The sequence below is a fragment of the Medicago truncatula genome, chromosome 6, assembly GCF_003473485.1.
Source record: "Medicago truncatula cultivar Jemalong A17 chromosome 6, MtrunA17r5.0-ANR, whole genome shotgun sequence".
NCBI classification, from domain to species: Eukaryota; Viridiplantae; Streptophyta; class Magnoliopsida; order Fabales; family Fabaceae; genus Medicago; species Medicago truncatula.
Genome location: NC_053047.1, coordinates 41,720,513 through 41,744,060, shown reverse-complemented (window position 1 = coordinate 41,744,060; position 23,548 = coordinate 41,720,513). Strand labels below are relative to the sequence as shown.

General features: G+C 32.3%; 1 protein-coding gene and 1 long non-coding RNA gene across 2 annotated transcripts; one reads left to right on the top strand and one right to left on the bottom strand.

Annotated features, from left to right (window-relative positions):
* Positions 1 to 11,268: 11,268 nt before the first annotated feature.
* LOC25496995 (F-box/kelch-repeat protein At3g06240) lies at positions 11,269 to 12,489 on the top strand. The gene has a single exon (XM_024786603.1). It carries the CDS (start codon positions 11,269 to 11,271, stop codon positions 12,487 to 12,489), a length of 1,221 nt encoding a protein of 406 aa, XP_024642371.1.
* Positions 12,490 to 14,087: 1,598 nt separating this feature from the next.
* Positions 14,088 to 15,675, bottom strand: LOC120580867 (uncharacterized). The gene is made up of 2 exons (XR_005646635.1): positions 15,547 to 15,675; positions 14,088 to 14,265 (listed from the first exon to the last, which is right to left on the bottom strand). It is a non-coding gene; the product is annotated as an uncharacterized lncRNA (long non-coding RNA).
* Between the last annotated feature and the right edge of the window lie 7,873 nt (positions 15,676 to 23,548).

Below are 23,548 nucleotides of genomic sequence, written 5' to 3'. Positions count from 1 at the left end.
AGAATTGATTTGAAATTTGATTAAGAAAAATAAAAAGACGGTCATTTGATTTAAGATCAAGGTTTACTGTGAAAAGTTCTTTTTATGAATTTTTGATATTTGAATGTTTTTGTTGTTTTTGAATAAAGATATGAAAATTATATAAGCAGAATGAGAAAAATGAAGTTAAGCTAAATTGTGAAATTATTTTAACATGGACCAGAATATTCTGGAGAGTAATTAAATTAAACAAAAATAAAATAAATATTAACATTTAAGTTTGGACCAGAGCACTCTGGATTAACAAAAATATAATATTATCAGTTACTTTAGGACCAGAGCACTCTGGATTAATTTAATTAACAATGACCAGAGCACTCTGGAGAATAATTAAATTAAACAAAAAAATATAATATTAATAGTTAATATAGGACCAGAGCACTCTGGATTAATTTAATTAACAAGGACCAGATTGTTCTGGAGAATAATTAAATTAAACATAAATATAATATTAACAGTTAATATAGGACCAGAGCACTCTGGATTAACAATAGAGCGAGAATTAAAATGCATGAAAAAGAAATTAGAAAAATGAGATGCTGGGGGTGTATGAGCAGTAAAGGGGGTGCAGAAAATAAAACGAAAAGGATTTGGGCCTTGGGTGAGGCCAGGCGCGTGTGGGCCTGGAATAGACCGGTTCAGACCGGTTCCAAGATTGAACCGGTTCAGTCTAGCGTTATAAATAGGTAGGCACCGGTTTTTTTTATTCATTTTCACTTCAAACTTCTCTCTCTTCTCTTATTTCTAGAGAGAGAGGCTCTGCCTTCTCTCTAGAATCCTTCTCCAACGCCACCTTCTTCTCCGGTGGCTGGCGCGGTGGCCGGCGAGTTATCGCGGCGGCGCCACCGCGCCGGAGTTAAAAACTCCTCCTTTTTTTGATTTTTTTTTACTAAAATTTCCCTTTTCCTTCTCCTTTCCCCTTTTTTAAATCGTTTTCTGAAGAGAAGTTGAGACAGGCCCTAGATCTACAGTTGAGAAACGCGACTACCTTTTTGTGAATTTTTTAGTTCGGTTTGGTTTGAGTGACTGTGATGTGGGTCTCTGGGTTGAAATAATGTGATTTATGATCGAGATTTGTGGCTGGATTTGATTGTTGTATGCGTGATTGATGCGTTTGGGTTTTTGTGAAGATTTGAATCGAAAGAGGTTAAATGAAAATTGTTTTGTTGGAAAGTTGATTAGGGCTGGAATTTTGTTAGTTGGTAGCGTGTGTTTTGCTGGAAAATTGTTCTCTGTATTTTTAGTTTATTGCTATTTTTGCTGTTGGGCCCCCTTTTTGGCTGTGCTTGTGTGTTGTATTTATAGAGCTGATTTGAGCAAGATTTTGTTGCTTGGAGAGGAAATTGACAGGCTGTTGTGGCTTGGAGAGGAAGCTGTTTTTGTGGCTTGGAGAAGAAGCTGTTTTGTGGCTTGGAGAGGAAGCTTGGCAAGCTGCTGTGTTTACTTCGGATATTATCGGAAAAATTTTTGACAATGATAAAAATAATAATAGTAATATAAAATAAAAAAATAGAAGGACTAAATTGAATCAAAATGAGATAAAAATTTAAAACGGATTTAAAGTTAATAAAAGATGGAAACTTAAATTAAATAAAAATTGAAAATTGAGAGAAGAGGGCTCGATTCGGACCCAAATATGAGGTATTTTAAAATACATCTCTGTCGAATTTTTTGAAAGGCTGAGATCAGTCGGGGTTAAATGACACGTGTCAGTGCTGTCTTAGGTCAAAAATTGGGGTATGACATGTTCCAAAAGCATTTTACAGGAAAGATATTTGAGTCTCAATATATCTAATCAGTGGACATATTAAAATTCTGATCATAAATGTCATTTCATATCATTGGATTGCATCAAATACTAGCTTCATTTCATTAACTATCTGTTTTTAGTTAATATTAATACAATGCTATACTTATTTAAGCAGTTAATTTTCAATGTGTTGGTTTAATTCATTCATATTCATTTGCATGAGTTTTCGTAACTTTTACAAGTTGCAGCAAAGTGTTTTGCAAAATACAGTGGTAGGTAGAACACAAGAAGCTAAAGCATACACCTAAGCAGAAAATTTATTTTCTTTTCCTTCATGGTTGTCTTTGTTTTTTTTTTTTTGGTCCAATAGCCTAATGGCTAGAGCTCACACAATTAATTGTGAAGAAGTAGGGTGTTCGGGGTTCGAACCCTGACCCCTGCATAAATTATGCAATGTCCCTACCAACGGAGCTAAGCTCACGGGGACTTTATGGTTGTCTTCTATATTAGGCAGATTTGATTATTGTTGCATTTATTAAATATCTTTTACATAAATCAAAGTTATAATGTATTAATTATAATTTTTCATACAAATCATACATGGGACTAATCTTTCAGTGTGCTCATTCTCAAGATCTCAAGTTTGATTTTCCCTGTATCAATTTGAGTGAGTTAGTTTAACTTCTTAAAAAATGTATTTTATCTTAAAATAAATTATTGAAAATTAGCATTTGATAATGTATTTTTACGGGTTTGAATATATTAGAGGGGATCTGAACTATATGAACATACACATCCATAACATTCAATTTGGTGGTTTAAATGGACTCCATTTAATATTATATATTCATATTTTTCAACTATTTAAACAACTTAATAATATTTTCTAAATATTCATGTAGAGCCTTGGAGCCTAGGGGAGAGTCATGTTATCAAATATCTCCATACCAAGTAGCTTGATGTAACTCGTAAACTAATCACTAATTTTTACATAGTAGAAAATGAGTTGAGATCCTCTCAATTTTTTCCATTTAGAGAGATGAAAACACAATAAAACTTAAAAATAATTGCGTCTATCTTTTTCTTAGTGACAATCCCCTTTTATTTTTATAAACTGAGAGGATCCTTACTCGTAAGGAAAGATAATCCAAATGAGGATATCTAAATTCTATAGGAGTCGTCTTGCACAATTGATTTTTAAGCTCCAAAAAAACTGACCAGCTGTTTGAAATTTTTGGAAATTAAGAGATCTCGAGAAGTTATGTCATGAATGAAATGAGATGGAACCAAAATGAAAGTCAGCAATGACGATGTTTTTCTATAGCGGTATATGGGATAAGTGATAATGTAGATCATGAATCAAAGTCTATAAAAGATTATAGATAAAGAAATTATAGTTCACACACTTGAAGATGTGAAGATAATTACATACACATAATTTTTCACGCGAAAAAGTATTATATTGATTAAATATATACATATAGAGGTTGTTATGTTCGCTAAAAGTGGATGTTAAATGTCTACAATTTATTTGAAGAGACATTTTCACTTGAAGTGAGTTCAAGAAATTTTTATTGGTTGATTAAGTTTAGTAGCACATAAAAGATCCACTTTGTATGAAAGATGTGTTACAATGTATTTGTATGACTCACTTAAAGTTGATGATTATTTGAAACTCTCTAAAAGAGTTAATTTTCGTGAGACATTGAAGAAATGACATCATATCTCCATTTAAAACACCTGAGAATGAATTTATTATAATCAATTTTACGATGATGATAAACAGTTAACCAAACTGTGATTAATTGGTAACTGCATTGTAAAAAGTATACTATTAATTTAGAGACTTAATAACAACATTTTAATACGTCTAGAGAAAAGGATAGACAAGTTTATTTGGATTAATACTTCTTCAGGTGACCATAAGAAAGAAATTGCTTTGGTAAATATGCAATGATCAGCAAATTTTGTTTTTACCAAAATGTGTAGCAGTTCTTCTATATGATAAGGTTTACAAGCTAAATTCATATGATAAGGTGAGTAGCGGTTCTTCTACATTGATAAGATTTACTCAAGTAGCTACTTTAATTAAAACTTAGAAACCTACATAGTCGTATATAAACATTTATTTGGAAGGTAGCATTATAATGAAGAGAAGGGATTATTTTGAAATGCATGGTCTTCATAATGATCCAATTCCCTCTGACCATTATCTTGCTTAAGTTTTCTTGATCTCCTGCTGCTCTACACATGTTTACCATGAAAAGTACAAACATAAATTTTCTCTTATTACTTAATTGTAACTATGAGATTTTTTTTTTTTTGTAACTATGATTAATACTTCATTTCCCACGTGTTTCTAATTTCTCTGTGAGATTCCTAATGAAATTGGAAACTAAAAATGCTTGCAAAATCTTGATTTGTCTCACAACAAATAATTAGAAACAAAATCTGCTCCTATTCTTATGCATCCTTCCTAAATAATTTCAACTATAAGTGCATTATTTTTGGAATTATAATATAACTTAATCAACAATAAAATTGCAATCAACTGATAAGAGAGCATTTAACCTATCCACTTCACTTACATAGAACAACAATTCCTTTTAGTTGTGTGTTGTTTATCATGTTCCCATTCGCTTCATGGAGAATAGCAAGAGGCAAAAAATTGTGCAAATATATGATAATTCAGAAATTGTTTCACATCAACCTTCATCTCATACAAGTTTCAACCTCTCTAACAGAAATCCTTTGTCCGACATCACAAATGGTTAGTCACACACAAACACCGCAACACTATTAGTAATTGTTTCACCTAATTTTGCTAAAACATGGATGTTTCTTTACGGAAGTACCGAATAGGCGCGGTTCTAACAGCCAAACCAACGAAATCCTTGGAACCAGTGGACATTTTTTAACAAATGCCACACATATGTCTCACGACCAATCTGTTGGATCTCTTTCGATGGCATATGCGGAGAAAACTGCTAGGATTCTGATATACCAGACAATGAAGGTAAACTAGCAATGAACACGCTTGATTTCCATGCTATTCTATTTAGATTAGAATAGAAGCACACACACCTATTTGACCAAAAACACAATTTTAATGTGCCAGGTGTATTTCAGGTTTGCACACTATGCAATTACTCGAAATGATTTAAATTAGTGTTAAATTACTATCTAACAAGTTCGTATTACAATACTTTTTTTTTCCTGCAAATACATAGGAAATATATTTACTCAGAACAGAAGGAAGAAAGAAAGAAAAGATATATTAGAGAGATTTCGTACATGGAAACATGGAAAAATATATTGAAAATGAAAAGCCAGTTTCTTATCAAATCACATCTAGAGAACTTCATTTTAAAATTTTGAATTGCTTCATCCCTATTTCAACTATGCAATAACAAGAGTCAGGGTCAGTCTTTGTAAAATGTTGGTGTCTATCTAACGTCTCCTGTTTTTTGACATGGACAATTGTACGTCGCAATATTGAGGGTTACTTCAAGGGATGGTTTAAAGATGTTGATCAATGATGAAGACGGCCAAGATATTGATGTGACATCAAGTTATGCAGAGAAGTTTTCCGTAATGTGTAGCACTTTGTTTTGTAGTGTTGTTGTGATTGCATATTGGTACTATGTTTATGTCGACAGACGTTGGATTTCCTTTTCTTCAATAAACTATGTCATTAAATTTATATGTTATGTTACCGTAACAGGGTCGATGTCATGAAAATTGTTTAATATGGTACATTAAAGACGTTTCTGGCAATTTATTTTATGAATTGAATTATACTATTTTTTCGATTCAAGTAAAATGTTTACTTTCATATTAGCGCTATAATTGTTCTTTTGTATGACCTGTGGGTCAGCACGGGTCAATGGTCTAGTAAAGTATAAACTACGTACTTGAAAACAAGAAACAAATAAATCGATAACCTACTTATTCTTCCGCATCATTCTAACAAATCTCATTCTTCCCCTTGCTGGTTAGTGTATTTTTCTTTTTATTACTATTTTATGTGGTTTGATCCAAATTCCTCCTAATTTTAATTAGCTATTTTCTTTTTATTTAGATTTACTATTGCACTGTAATTCATTTCATCTTGATGGAGAATAAGAAGAAATATGCGACGAATGAAAAAGTAAGCAAGTATATACCTCATGATACTGCCTTCTCTATTCTACACAAACTACCTCTTAAGTCTTTAAAGCGATTTGGATGCGTTCGTAAATCATGGTTGCAACAATTTCATACCTAACTTTCATCGTTATCCGGCAAGTGCCACACCAGCCCGGCCAGGCCCAATAATATTTATTCTAATTGGACCCTGCTTTTGGTTCAGATTTTGAAAGTTACTTTAACAAAGTAGCACACAGTCAAGGATCCACCAAGCAGTGTTTTGTTTGTTTGTATCTTTGGAGCTAGTACGTACACTCTTTATTTATAAGCTAGCTCATCTCTCAATATCTTAAAAGTGGCCGATGTGGGACTAAATTTCATCTTGCTTTAACCTTATTGTAGAGTATTTCTTTTTGGTAATGTGCAGACAATTTGTTTTAAGTCGTTTCTCTTTTTCCATATCATTCAACAGAACTAACCAGAGTATAAGGCATCACACACCTTACAGCCCTTGCTTGGAAATAAAAGGAATTGAAACAAACTAATCATCACCTAATCAAAGTAAATGCAAATAGAAACAAACTAATCATCACCTAATCAAAGTAAATGCAAATAGTTTATGCAAGAAACAAACTAATCATCACCTAGTCAAAGTAAATGCAAATAGTTCATGCAAGAAACAAACTAACATAAATACCATAACAATGCTTCGTACTTTCTTCATTCACAACTACGATGAATACAATTATTTTTTTCATATGTTTTTTTGTACTTATACCCTCCTCTACAATAGGACTGTACGATTATTTTCTATTACAAGAGCAATGGTCACTTGAATACTGTCAATACCACCGTTGCACAAAACCTGAGGTATATGAGTTTACAATCCAAGGATTGTTCCCAAACAATTTGACAGGTCCGAACCCACGTGACTGCGTTAGAGGGACACCAGCACTGTCACAAAACGATGTAAGTAACTTGATCTCTATAAAATTGTTTTTTATACAAAAAATATTAATTTTTTTTTATATAAATCTATAAATTGGCTTTAGTCATCTAAATTTTTTATAATTTGATTTCTTGATTTTTTTTTATAGGTTTCTTCGATAAAGCAAGCTCTTGGCTACGCGTGGATCAATTACATTGGTGACAATTTTTGGTTTTGGTCTAGACAATGGGATACTCATGGCACTTGTTCCTATCCACGCTACAACCAGTATCAATTTTTTGCTTTGGCGTTGAGGATTTACTTTAAACACCCGCTATTCACCATACTGACCAATCTTCAAATCACGCCTGGTCCAACGGCCAGATATGTAACAAAGACGGTTGCTTATAAACTAAAGAGAGAAATTGGTGTTTTACCACAACTTAATTGCTTTAATGGCCACTTGATAGAAATTGGCATTTGCCTGGATGTAAATGGAAATGAGATAGATTGCATCTCATTCAGTAGTAGCTGTGGAATACAATTTTATTGGTGGGCGCCGCCTTAACATGGTGTAATATATTCTATGCAATGATTGGTAGAGTTTGTTACCAACTTGCATTTAGAATTGAATAATAATCATCGAATTCATGACAAAATTCGTTATTTAATTTTCTCCTTTAATATTCTACTTGCATAATATATTGTATTCTAATTCATTATAGAATCCCTACTTGAGACTTTGAATTTTATCGGTTCGTCTCTAGAATATGTTTTTCCGTCTCAAAATGCAAGAAAATAAATCACTCTTGAATGTTGGATTAGAAAGTGAGGCAAATCAAAACTTATGTTTTGTTTATTGTACTCATGAATGTTGGATTAATCAAGTTTACTTATAATGCCAACATTATTTTGTATGATTGATTGATTAATTATGAATTTCTAAGGTTTTTAAATATTTCTAGAAGTGATCAAATCATGAAAATATAACACTTTTGCATAAATGTTCCAAAAGCATTTTGAGTCTCAATATATCTAATCAGTGGACATATTGAAATTCTGCTCATAAATGTCATTTCATATCATTGGATTGCATCAAATACTATCTGTTTTTAGTTCATATTCGTACAATGCTATACTTATTTAAGTAGTTAATTTTCAATGTGTTGGTTTAGTTCATATTCATTTGCATGAGTTTTCGTAACATTTACATGTTGCAGCCAAAGTGTTTTGCAAAATATAGTCGTAGAACACGAGAAGCTGATTAAAGCATACACCTAAGTTGCAAATTTCTTTTCTTTTCCTTAAGGTGACAACTAGGGTACCCATGGAAAAATGGTGGGTAATTTATCACAACCAATAAACATTCACCTTTTTAGATGGTATCCATAAACTATGTTGACCCCACCAATAAATTACTATTGATTGGTGGGTAAATTACCCACCATTTTTCGAGAGTTCATCTTTGCTCCATTTTCCTTTCCTCAATTTACCCCATTTTAAGTTATGGATGTGTGACATGTGTATAAAATAAATTGAATGGCTGTGATTAAATGCTTGGAAAAAGCAATTCTTTAATGAAGAAAAGTACTACACGCTCTCTGTTATGATACAAATGCCAACGCGCGTACAAACTCTCCTTCTTCCTTCTCAGATAGCACATCTCTCCCTCCCATCACCATCGCCGCCACCGTTGCCGCCTCACCTCTCCCTTCCTTTTCTGGCGCACTCTTTCCCTTCTGCTCCACATCACCTCCCCTAACTCATCCTCAGTCAAACTTTTCTCTTCACCGTCGCCGCCGCTTCAAACCGCCATTGTTAAGTTGTTGTAAAAACTAGTTGTTCCTCGTTTTTATTTGTTGGTCTGTTTTTGTTCCTTCTGCTATGTCATTGCCTTTGTGGACACTTATAGGTGTTTTTGTAAGTTTGTAGGTGCTAACTGATTTTACAGTTTTCGGCCAAGACCTTAATTCAAAACCTGAATCATTATATGACAAAGAGATGGTTTTAGTATGATATTATAAACTCAAGTCCTAAGCAATTATCAGAAATTCCGGTGTTTTTATTACTTATGATATTTTGTGGTGCTGCTATTTTCGATTTTGGCTGTTTTGACGGTTAGGGGTAGCTGCTACCATGGTGTTTTCTTTTGATTTTGGGCACTGTGAGCTATTTTGCAGTGGCCTTTTGCTGTTAAGTTGTTTCTGTTCAGCTGGTTTTGGCTTTGTATTCTGCTGCTATCTTGTGCCAGGCCGTTTTATATAATATATTGTAAAAAAAAAAACCAATGCCGCAACTTCAGAATACTGTACCAAACTCATGAAGTATTCCAATTACGGCGATGTTACTAATGTTATCATAAAAAAACCATATGCTGTGACTTCTGAATGTTGTTTTCTAACACTGTTATCATAAATTGAAGTATTCCAATTACGGCGACGTTACTAATGTTATCATTAAAAAACAAATGCGGCAACTTCAGAATGATGTTTTCCAACACTGTTATCATAAATTGAACACGACTTTAGAATGCTGTTTTCTAACACTGTTATCATAAATTGAAGTATTCCAATTACGCTAACGTTACTAATGATATAAGAAGTGTTTGTAATATATATATTCTGTGACTTAATGTTTCTAACAATATATTCACCACAATGCAATTCTTGTGATCACAGATTATAAATTAATCTTGTCCCGTGTATAAATTAAGACATATACATTCACATTTCATAATTTTTGCTCTTAAGAATATTTTGCTGTTAAGGAAAAGATATTCATTCACAAGTAATGCCACTAGAAAGAGAAAAGGACTTGTATCAAATTGTGCTCCCCTCTTCATTCCTTCATTCTCCTATTTTCTGTTAGGCATTTTCTCCTATTTTTACTGACAAGAGGACCTGTAACAGTGGTTTTCTCTTGTTCCTTCATTATCTCGTTCATACTTTGAGGTTTCCTATACAAAGAAAAGAAAATGAAGATACATTTTGCAGAGAACAAAGTCATAATCCATGAAATGAAGCAACTCAATTCTTCTTATACATTTTTTTTTATGGTATGAATTCCTTCAAGAAAATGAAGCAACTCTTCTTAAACATTTTTTTTTTTTATAAAAAATAGAACCTCAACCTAATTTTAATCCATTCAAAATTTGAAATAACCATTTCAGCTCCAGGGGGAATTTTCAAGGTTTCAGAGCTATAAAATCACCAGTTTTTACAACAACTTAACAATGGCGGTTTGAAGCGGCGGCGACGGTGAAAAGAAAAGTTTGACTGAGGATGATTTAGGGGAGGTGATGTGGAGCAGAAGGGGAAGAGTGCGCCATAAAAGGAAGGGAGAGGTGAGGCGGCAATGGCAGCGGCGGTGGTGATGGGAGGGAGAGATGTGCTATCTGAGAAGGAAGAAGGAGAGTTTGAACGCGCGTTGGCATTTGTATCATAACAGAGAGCGCGTAGTATTTTTCTTCATTAAAGAATTGTTTTTTTCAAGTCATTTAATCACAACCATTCAATTTAATTTTTACACATGTCACACATCCATGACTTGAAATGGGGTAAATTGAGGAAAGGAAAATGGAGCAAAGATGGACTCATTTTTCGAAGGTAATCTAGAAAAAAACCTTTCCTTAATGGTTGTCTTATATATTCTCTCTTCCTCTCCAGGTCTTTAATAGTATTTTCTAAATATTCATGTAGAGCTTTGGAGCGTAGGGGAGAATCATGTTATTTTTAAGAACGTAACAAACATTTTTTTTTTTTTTTCACACACTCTCCCTCATCACAAACAATTGTCAGATACGTTCTTCCTTTTGAACATTCATGGAGTTTCTATTTTTTTCAACGAGTTTTCCACTCTTTCTTCCTTTTGAACATTTATGCAGTTTTTTTTTTTCTCTCTCTCTCTCTCTCAAATATGTTCTTTTACTTTGCACTTGAAATTTTTAACAATTATTCATCTTATTTATAGAATTTTAACTCTTCACAAAACCATTATTGGAGGTAATTTTTTTGGTTTAAATCTGAAGATAACAATAAACAAATTTTGACGCATTTATAAACACAAGTTATTGTAAACAAAAAACAAATAATTCTCTTGTCAAAAAAAAAATAAAAATTCTTTTCTTTAAAAAAAAAACAAACAAACAAAAGAAATGATGAGCAATCAAGTCCATTTGTTTAACTACTCCGTCAAAAAACACGCTTTTAATCTCATATATAGAACAGTTTCTCTCCTTCTAAATCTCATTCTTCCGCAGCATTCTAACAAATCTCATTCTTCCCCTTCCTCGTTAGTGTGTTTTTCTTTTTTACTATTTATTTTTTGTGGTTTGATCCAAATTCCTCCTAATTTTAATTCGCTCTTTTGTTTTGTTTTTTATTTAGCTTTACCATTGCACCGTAATTCGTTTCGTTTAATCTTGATGGAGAATAAGAAGAAATCTGCGACAAATGAAAAGGTAAGCAAGTATATACCTCATGATATTGCCTTCTCTATTCTACACAAACTACCTCTTAAGTCTTTAAAGCGATTTGGATGCGTTCGTAAATCATGGTCTCTCTTATTACAAGACACTCGTTTCATGAACATGTTCCGCAACAATTTCATATCTAACTCTCACCGTTATCACGACGGAGCACCTATCATGCTAAGGGTTTATGATGCCTTTCAATCCGGTCATGATGTTTTGTATTCTTTTTCTGGTCACAGGTTTGAGAATAAAATCAAATTAGATTGCCCAAATCTATTTGAAGAAGAATTGAACAATTTTAAGATTTTTGGTCTAGGTAGTAGCGATGGCACTCTTTGTCTTCATGGACTACTTGGACTAGATTCTTGCAAAATTACATTATGGAACCCAATTACCGATCTATTCAATCCCATTCCTCCCAGTCCGGTTGAGTCTTCTCTTCCAGACGCAGCTAAGGTTATTTTCACCGTTGTTTCTAGTCTTCATGGCTTTGGTTATGACCGTGGTACATGTGACTATAAGGTCATTCGTCGTGTACACTTACAATGTGATGCCAATCTTGAATACGTGCCATCCAACGATATACTTGGAGATTCACCTTTAGACCAGTACCCCATATGGGAGATATATAGCTTAAGAAGTAATTCATGGAAGAAACTTGATTTTGACATGCCGGGTTATGTATCTTGTATTGAGGGCATCCAAGCGTACATGGATGGGTTCTGTCATTGGTTGTGCGTACATAGATGTCGAATGATACCATGTTTGGTATCATTTGACTTAAGCAATGATGTGTTCTTCAAAACACCAATACCCTCATACGTTGATGATTGTTTTGATGTTAAAGCAAAGTGGATAAACTTGGCGGTGTTAAATGGGTTCATTGCCTTACTCTCATATAATGAAAAAACTACAACTTTTCACATATCAATTTTGAACGAACACGGCGTGAAAGAATCATGGACAAAACTCTTCGTTATTGGATCGATGTCTTGCGTTAAGTACCCCATTGGAATGGGGACAAAGGGGGAAATATTCTTCATAAGAAAAGATAAAAAACTAGCTTGGTTTAATTTGAGCACCCAAACGATTGAGGAGCTTGCTTATAAACCAATGTGGTATAGCTGTCGGATAATAATTTACAACAAGAGCATATTTCCGATTGAGGAATAAGTAGTTAATTGTTTTATGATTGTGGTTATCACAATTATTGTCACGTAAACCAAGAAACTGGTTTTTATTTATCTTGCTTTTGCATTTTTATTTTGAATATAATGTTTACTCTCATCTTATTTGCAAACTTGTGTGGTTTCTATATCAATAAAAAGATTGATCTTTTGCCTTTACCGAATGATCTCTAGTTTTAATATTTAAACTTGTGTTGTTTTTAATTGCTTCCTATTAGGTCTAGTTAGTTAGAACAATAAGATGAGTTACAAATATGTTACTTCTTTACCTCTTTCATCTCTATATATTAACTAGTTCTGCTTGTACTTTGATCACTTAAATAATTGTTTCATATTGATTTTCTCTCTTAAAAATATGAACCTTGAGTATTCTTAACTCACATCACTTTCAACTCAACATTGCAATAAAAAAGCAAAGGAATTTTTTAATTGTTAATGGAAAGGCTCATAGTTCTGACGTTTATTTCTTTTTTGTTCAATTTGCTGGTTCCAAATATTGGCTCCAGCAATTAGTTCCAGTTATATTTCCTTTTTTTTCTTATGCTTGATTTACGTTATATTTTTTTAATGACCATTCTTGCAGTTTTGTATAGTTATACACATTGAATTCTTATTAATAGTTCTCTTCCATAGTTCAATGTAGTGATATCTTCTAAATTTATATGAACAGTCTGTATAGCAAAACAGTTGTGTTGAAACTGTTTTATCAAGTTCCTTTGCCTCACTTCTCTGTAGTGATTTTCTTCTCTTAAAAATTGATCGAAAATATGTATTCGTGACGTGTACCAAACTGATTGAAGAAATATATATTTTTTACTTAAGTTTTTATTATTATGAATTTTACGATTATGGGTGCATAACCGTAATAAATCCAAAGGTATCCATTGACTGATCTTGGTTGGGATAGGTTGTACATGCACAAGGGTGGCAGCTTGGGGTTCAAGAGCCTCAGTGCGTTTAACTATGCATTGCTCTGTAAACATACTTGGAAGTTCATGACTGATGCAAAAAGTTTGATCACAATGATTTTCAAAGCTAAATATTTTCCAAACTGCAACTTTCTTGATTCGAGCGTTGGCCACAACCTAAGCTATTCGTGTCGAAGCATTTGGACTGTGAAATTTGTTGTCCGAGTGGGACACAACTGGAGCATTTAGCATGCTGAAATTCTGCCAAATGCGAAGAATTTATCGTGGTGTATTTTTAGAGATAGAGATAGCATGCCAACTCGAATTCGACTTTAAGATATATGCAATGACTCAAGGTTTACGAGAAAGATGTGTCTTCAAGACTAAACCAAGTCAATCTGGAATACGGATATAGAGAAAGACAAATTTATTGCAAAAAAAGTCCAAAGGAGTGAAGATAGTAGCAAAAAATGTACTTAGTTCCCAAATAATGACTCAACTGGGAAAAATTGAACAAAACCAACGAAATTTAGTTGAAGCCAAAGAAACGCACATTGAAGAACAGTCCAATAATTTAATCACTTGCAAAAGAAGATAAGAAAAAAGAACCTGAAACTGTAAAATAAGAAGTAAGATGTAACACCCCTACTAGAAATTACCTAGGATATCTAGCATGAGTGTTAAACTTGGCAATGGATACATTAAAATTACTACAATAAAAATTTCCTTTGAATAAGATACAAAAAAATTCTCGTCTTATACCTCTGAAGTAACACTAACACTACTGACGCGAAACTTCAAGCGACTTCTGCTCCTTCATCACGAACCATCATGTTGTATAATAACTTGTACGTCTGACATAAATAAAAAGAATTGGGGTGAGACAAAATGCCTCAGTGAGTTCCACCTATCCTAGGCTGTAGGCAATCTCGGGGAATCTAGGATCGCCATCTGTTACTAAACTCAACCCATTTCGGGTTTATATGATTTCATTATGCATAACTGAGCGATCAGGGGATAACTAAAATTGCTGTCTGAAATACTATTTTGATTATATCATAAACATAGTCATACTCATAACTTCAATCATAAGCATAATCACCATAATCATAATAATAATCATAAACATAAATCCAATATATCGTATTCTAGTATAGCTTATACTTTGACATACTTATATGAGTATGTCTCTGATTCTCTTTTTTTTTTTTTGGTAACAGCTAGTTTCGGCTAACTGAGCCGGAGTTCCGTAACTAAAATTCATCATTTCCAATGATTGGCAAAATGCCCATAAGATATGGCTTCGTAGCTAATTCATACTAAACATAATTTTCATGTTAATATAAGTATCATTAGTTATACATTTCATTCTATGCGTATATATCATATTATCTCTTCGTTATGGCGAACGGTAACTATTTCATTATTTTTACTATGAGTCGTTCCTCATAGGCTACATTATCTCTTCGTTGTAGCAAACGGAGTTTCACATTCGTTACTATGAGCCGTTCCTCATAGGCTACATTATCTCTTCGTTGTAGCAAACAGAGTTTCACATTTGTTACTTTGAGCCGTTCCTCATAGGCTACATTATCTCTTCGTTGTAGCAAACGGAGTTTCACATTCGTTACTATGAGCCGTTCCTCATAGGCTACATTATCTCTTCGTTGTAGCAAACGGAGATTTTATCAAATTTATTATTTCTTTCTTTCTTTCTTTCTTTTTCTATGATCATGTTACTCATTTCAAGTTTTTTTCTACTCATTTCTATTTTTCTGTGATTTTCTATAATTCACTGGGAGCATATTACTCATAGACTGTATTTCAAATCATTACCATAATTATACATATCAATTGTCTTGATAAAATTTCCCTCCAACAATTATGCTAACATAAACATACTTATTAACATAAAAGAGATTTTAGAATAAATAATAATTGTACCTAGTTCAGAAATAATCATTCTACTATCTCATATCTATTCTGTTTCAAATGTATCATTCATATGGCATAGTAGTCATGCTTGCACAAAAGACAAGAAATCATAAAAATGGCCTAATTATTCATGTTATCTCATTAATCTAACATAATCATAATCCATTCCCAAAGGTGGGTTCTAAGCTAAAGGAACTCACCTTTAATCCTTTAAAATGGCATAGGCTCGTCTCACTTTTGCATTTTAAACCTCAACCAACTTCATGCTCAACCATAAGTGCATCTATAATTAACCTGAAATCATTTATAACCAATTTGAATTCACATTGTAGCTTATTTCGGAAAAATCCACAAAGAAACAATAAAAAAATAGTAGCAACTATGATAAACAAATGGAACCAGAAATGAGAAGGAGAGAGACCCTGAAACCATAGCATGTCAAAGAGCATTGTCCTGCACCGATTTTGTGTCGGTAAGTAAAAGCTACGTATCAAATGTGACTTTCTCCAAACATACAAAACAAAGCTACCCTTGAGCATTAAGAAAATTCAATCAATCTATATAAATATCTAGGATCATATAGGTTTAAATTATAATACATGCATGCATGTTGCAGACGATCAAATTGATCAAAGTCGCGGCAGAAAATATCTTCATAAATATTTATCAGGCATTACTGGCTTTGAGAATGTCATTTCATAATTCTTTTTTTTTTTTTTGACACAATCATTTAATAATTCATAAGTAGCTTAAGTTCAGCATAGCAACATCCCTAACTGACTCCACAATTTGTCTACTTAGTTCAACCAGTAATCATGGGATAAATGATAGATTTTTACAGCAAAGGAATTAAGGAAATAAAACTCAATTAAGAGTAACGGGAAATGTTACTTAAAACATTTCAACCAAAGAGACTAAACATTCAAATTAAAATTGATCAAGCAAGATCAAATAGTTTCTTAATCTACTTGATTAAAAGCCCAAGTTGTGTGAAATATCTGCTTTAAGAAAATCTCCTGAATGACCATCAATCTCTTATCTAAAAAAATGCATAGAATTAGAATTAGATTAACTTAAGCACCACGTTTATTTTTGTGCGTGCGGATATTTTTGGAACTTTCCGGATACTCTGTTGGATCTATTTGTTACAAAAAAGCGCGTTCAGATTAATTATTAAATTAACAAAATTTAATTCATCATTTTCAAGTGACAAAAAATATATTCTTTTTTTTTATCCAAACCCAAGCCCCACCCGGATGGACGGCGGCATTCTCGCGCGGAAATATATATATTTTCTAACCCGTTCGCAAAAGTGAGTATCCCAAGGGCATACTCCAAGTCCTTGGAGGTCACCCCCCCACTTATATAAACACTAGTATGTCTCTCCAATGTGGGACATTTTTAAGTCATACCAATACTAGCTTTTACCAATGTGTTTATTCTTTCAAACTTTCCACTATAAATTGCTAGTGTTCCAACAGAGAAAGTTAAGCATTAGTATACACAAAGGTCATTATAGTTGGTTTTCTTATTATAACTCATCTCTTGCATGTTTGGAATCACGGTAAGTCCAATAAAATCATGGTTGAATCATGATTTAAATAACTCGTCATTACAGAAAACGAGAAATAACTCGTCATTGCAAACTACACATTACATAATAGAGTTTCAACACTATTCCTAATATCCTTTATAATAAGACTAAAACTAGTTCTAAAAGCATAGGACTGCATAACAGGGCTAGACTAGTCTCTTGACTAAACATAGAAGAAGAATCATCAATTAAGGAATTCTTCTAGAACTCGATGATACGCTCACCACTCTTTATGATACGGTGTTTTTGTACAAAGTCTAGTACCGCGCTTGCAGTATTTGTATGTCACAGTTGCAGATAGTGGCGGAGCCAGGAAATTTGTGGATTCAGGTAAAAAATTAATTGTAAATTCACATGTGACATAATATATAAATAGTTATAATTTGAATTTTTTTTTTTTCTAAAAAAAATCGAAATAAAAGAGGTAAAAGTACAATTTAAAATAGGGTTATTAATTGAAATTAATCACGTAATATACGTGAAGTCTGAAAATTGACCATTTAAATAAAACATGTATTCTGACCATGTATTTCGAGATTTTTATTATTTATAACCTGTAATATACGCGAAGTCCAAAAAAACAACCGAAAGATTAAATTTTTTCATGATTTCCTAGAGGCGAGTTAAAAACGTTAAAATATGGCTTTAACAAAAAAATTATAAATTTTCGACAAACGACAAATTAATTATGAATTTTTAAAGTGTCAAAAACATAAAAAAAACAAAACAACGGAAATCTCAATCTATAAATCAAATTTTGAGCTCATTATTTGCAGAGATATCTATAAAAATACATAAAAGAGATCTATAAAGTTTCATACCAGACGAATGTTAGTCGCAAGGAGAATAAAATACATGATAACATGATGAAATATTGAGTAAAAAATAAAGTGAATATGTTACAAGTATTTGCTATTTATATGTGCCTATATTAACCAAAATGTGTTGTTACTTCTTGTACGAACCCTTAAATTTTTGTGCAAGCTTGTTGCATTACCGCACTTAGTTCTGTTCATTATGCCTCAAAAAAAAAAAGTTCCATTCAAACACGTATTTTTTTTTATCAAGAAAAAATGATAAAAAAACAAAACCAAACTACAATCTCAAGCGAGCAACTCCAACAGCATCATTCAGAAGGGAATGATGCAGTTGAGGAGGGCAAACAATCCAAGACTTTAGAGCATCCGAAGAAGAAGCACCATGCTTAGCAAGCCAATCCGCACACCCGTTGCCTTGACGGAGGGTATGATGAAAATTAACAATCCAATCTCGATGTTGCAGTTGGACAATCTGACTAATCAGAGGAGCATGAGGATGATAAGATTGGACATCCGAGACATGATTAAATCAAGAGCCATCCTAGAATCTCACTCAAGAATAATGTTCTTGTAGCCTGCATCATACGTAATACGAAGGCCATGAAAAATGGCATACAATTCGGCCGCCAAGCAAGAAGTAATACCACAAAATACAGAAAAATCCAGCAACCAATCACCATTATTGTTTCTAATAAAACCTCCAAAACCCGATCTTTCAGAATTAGAAAGAGAACTACCGTCAAACACGTGTTGTTATTTCATAACATTGTTCGTGTCGTTATGAAATAAAATAAAAAAAATTAGTAAATTTTTTTAATTTTTTCAAACACGTATTTACCTAAACAATTCAACTGCGACACTAACCTGGATGAATCCAATCAACATCAAAGTGGTTTGTAACCCAAATCTTAATATATATATATATATATATATATATATATATATGAATTTTGTTTGTTGACATAGTCTAAAACTTTAATGTTGTCTAGAGTCTTTTAATCTAAAATTTAAAATTGTAGAAATTTGTTTGAGGGTCTGATTATTTAATTTTAGAATGTCATTGATTTATATTACAAGACCAAGTCTGATATAAATAAATTATAGATGTACTGTCTTATAAAAAAAAGAAAATGGTCAAGTAGTAACGATGAGAAACTTAGAGGATCGAAATAAATTAATTTTTAGTCAGGACTAATCCGATACCAACTAAATAATTAGAGGATTAAAAAGGTAATTTAGCCTTTTATTTAAAGTTAGTGGGTCATGTAGCTTGGCTAGGCCCAAAACACTAATATAAGAGCTGTAACCCTAATTCAAAATTTGTATTGACCACACCATTTTCTTTTTGTCTAGTATGTGCGGCGCATCTCACCATTATCAGTATTTACTTGCTAGTTGCTTTTACCTCACTACATTCTTGTTTCTTCAAATTATCCTCTTCTTCTTTCTGTTTCTTTTTTATGTATCTACGTGACCCAACATTTATGCCTCATTTCTAGCAACTAGTGTGTTGTTTTGAATTTTTTAAGATGAAAAAGGGAAAACCGGTTTGACCTGCAGAATCGATCGAATCGCCGATTTTCCGGTTTTCAATCGGTTTCCCGGTCTGCTATCCAGTTCTGTAAACTAGCGGTTTATGGTGCCAACCGAACCGGACAATGGCCCGGTTCACGGTTCAACCGGTCGAACCGGACGGTCCGGTCCGGTTTTGATAACCTTGGTTTTTATAATTGGTGCCAAAATCCATTGCTATGTGCAGGAATTGGCTAATTTTATTTCATTGTTGTTGAACGCTGCTTGTATTTTGTGAGTGTTTTTGTTGTACACTTTCTACCTGAAAGATGGCTCTCTGATTAATATATCCTTTTGATTTCTTAAAAAAAAAAAAATTGTACAAAGAATATTTTTTTAGTCCGTGCAATGGACTAATAAAAATATTTTCTTTATATTTTAGGGAAAAAATATTTTCATATATTTGCGGTGGAGTGAAATTGAATAAATATTTTGAGTAAACTACACTCTCCTCCCTTCAAAGATGCTTGAATTACACTCTTCTCCCCTCTTATGCTAAAATATACACTTCCCACCCTTGAAAATTAAAATTTATACCCCTTCCCCTATAAGATACTTGAATTACATCCTCCTCCCTTAATAATTAAATATGATGGACTACATTTTAATCTATTTTAACATAAATAAATATTTTTATAATATCTATTAATTTTGAATCACCATTTAAAAATATAAATTTGTTTATTTATAATCTAAATGTCAATGACAATTAAATTTAAATATTTTGTTATTAATTTTATAATTTAGAGTAGAAAATTCACTTTTAAATAATCATACTTAAGCGACTTTAGTAATTTTTCACATATTTTAATTTTATTTTGGGTTGTTTCATATTTTATAATAGGATTTAAAACTATATGTTAATGAAATTGTGAATAAAAAATAGAGAAAGATATGTATTAAAATGAACCCGCAATGCTATTTTTCTTTGAAGTGTGTTAGATTATTTTTTGCTAGATTATTAGAAATAAAAAAAAATATTGAGGGAATAAAGCGTATATTTTAACTTAAGAGGGAAGGGGAATGTAATTCAAGCTTCTCTCAAGGGGGAGATAAATATTTTCTAATATGTTTTGAATAAGAGGGGAGGGGGTGTATATTTTAACATAATAGGGGAGATGAGTGTAATTCAAACATCTTTAAGGGGAGGGAAGTGCAATTTAATCAAATATTTACGACAAGCCAATTTGAATAACTTATATATTTTAGGTGTGTGGTAATACAAAATAATTTAAAGAAGAAGAAATTCATGCATAGATATTTTTGGGTATTGTGAATGGACTTGTCATTTGTTAAACTGTTGATATTTATAAGTTGATGGAAGAATTTATCAAATTTTAGCGTTAGGTGAAATTGATTTGATGCGTGAAGCATACAAGCATTGAAACTTGTGTAGTTAGAAAATATGAAATGTGTGTGTGTTTTTTATCTTAAGAAATGAAATGTGTGTTTGTCTTGCAAAATATGAAATAATCTGTCCGAATACTGTTTTATTGATGGTTCAATGCAAATGGTTTTTTTTAGGGATGCAAATGGTAAATTATGCATTTTGTTATTATACAAATAATAATTATATTGTTTTTGTAAGGAATGTTATACAAATAATTTAATCTTTATTTGTCAAAAACAATTAATCTATTTACAATTCAAATAAAAAATGTCAAATTTAATATAACAGTTACCTATTGTTGGAAATATTAAGAGAAAACTAGAATTGAGAGAGTTAGGAATGATAGAGAAGAGTTTTGTTGTGCCGTGGTCAAAACCATTGCTCTGAAAGAAAATTTTCGGTGGACCTCCAGTGCAACTCATTATCCAGTTTTGCTCCCCAAGATTTACATAACTGCATGTCTGAACTCGTGCACTCGAGATCAAACACGATGGAGCTTCATAAACAATGCCCAAAATAATAGAGAGCAGAATAAGAAAACCAATGAACTCAATAGAGTAGAATAAAGTCACCCAAGAACTTGATATTGCACTTCTCCTATCTCAACCATGTATATCCTCTCCTTATATATGAACAAGGGCGGAGCCACCCCCCAGCTAGCTTGGGCTAGTGCCCAGACTCAACTCCAACTTTCTTTGTAGCAAGCCCAACCATTACTAGAATTTTTAGCTTTTCCTGCGGATTTTTGTGTAAATTCTGCAGGAAACACATTTCCTGCAGATTTTGCCAAGGGTTTAGGTTCCACAGGAAAGATATATCCGTAGAAAATATGAAATTATCTGCAGGAAATGTGAAATTATCCGCAGGAAGGAAGTAACGTTTTGCGATAAATTTTTTGCCCAGGCTCTATAAAATTCTTGACTCCACCACTGGATATGAAGATACATCATACAAGTCTCAATGAACGGCAAGTTATTTCAATTCTTGTGGTAGTCAATAAATCAAATAATAAATAGTATTAATAGCCATAGAACAAGGAATAATTCGTTGGTTGATTTGTTAAGGTGATTAAGGTACCGTTTGATCCGGCTTTTTATCAGTTTTTTTACAATTTTAAGGAGAAGCTAGGCCAAACACAATATCAATAAAGTACCTTCGAAAAAAAGTACTTTTTTTAGAATGCATAAAATTGAATGGAATGAGCTTTAACCAAAAGTTGTTGAATGCTACTTCAAAAACCTACTTCTCTGTAATTTATTTCACAAGCACTTCTCTGTAATTTATTTCACAAGCACTTCTCTTCAACTCACACGGGCAACCTTATCTATTATTTTTTAATATTATATTTCAATTTGTTTTTTCTTCCATTTTTTTTTTTGAACCGGTCCATATAATTTTTTTAAAGGAGGATCAATTTAATTTTATTATCTATTTTTGAAGGAATTTTATTATCTTTTATCACTTATATATTTAATTTTAATATCATTTAAGTATCACAACCTCACAAATATTTTTATTCTTGCTGTCATCGAATGACACCAAATATTTTTATTCCCTTTCTTCAACCTCACAAATATACACACACATTAGCGTTTAGAGTCTGTATGTCTGTTTTTTTTTTTGTTACGCTAATGCGTATAATTTTTTCAGTGTTGCGTAATGCGTACAATTATTATTTTTATAAAATTTTGATTTTATTTAAAGTACTAGTATAGATGCCTAAAAAAATTATACTTATATATATTTTACACATTTATATTGTAACAAACTATGGATATCTTTTTCTCATTAAAAAAACTAAACATATCTTTTTCAATGACACCAGTAATGTAACAAATATAATATCATATAAAAAAACACAAAAAATATCATATTCTTATAACAAAATTTGTTATACAGTATAATTGGAAAAGAAAAAACAAATTATTCTCTAGCTTAGTTCAGTTGATATAGACAATGTATAAATATATGCAAGATCGCGGGTTCGAACCCCGGACACCACGAAAAAAAATAATAAATTCAAAGTTTTGTACAATATTTTTTCAAACAACTTTTAACTTAAAAATAACTTTAGAACTAAAAAAAATAAAGAAACCAAACAGCTTTAACTTTTTCCTTAAAGAACTTTATTTTAACTTTGTTTTAAAGTAGCTTTTAGACCGAAAAAAAGTCTGGCCAAACGGTACCTAAGAATATGCATCGGAGAATTGATTGTCATTATATCCTACAATCCCCCACTAATGACAATCAAAGAGAAGGAATTGAAGTCTTCACAAAGAAAAGAAATTGAAACCTTGGGCAAGGAAAGGTTTTTTCATGCTTAAGTGTTAATGTCACAAGGATTGAATTAACACGTAGTGAAGTTGAGGCAACACCTTAACTCCATAAAGTGAAATTACTCTTGAATTTAATAGATTTTAGATGAGACCCCCACAACACGCACTTTTACCTTTAAAATTGTGATAGCACCGTGATAATTAATTACGTCATAATTGAGACCTTTATCACCTTGGATCACTCATGAGTGCTCTAGAAAGATTACCCAAGTCTTTCATAGAAGGTGGTCTAAGCCTTCACACTCAAGTAGGTAAATTCATCAAGTGCGTCTCCACCATAAAAGACTATGAATTTATTAAGAACATAAAAAAATGCTCAGCCTCAAATTTAACAAGTGGCGAGTCCATCAAGTCCGTCTCATATAAGGACCATCCAAAAATTAGGGCTATGAACTCATTTAAGAGCTAAAAGTTCAACCTCACATTAAGCACTACCACACACCATAGGGATGAAAAATGTATTCATATGGCTTTGTTTGACCACAAATTGGG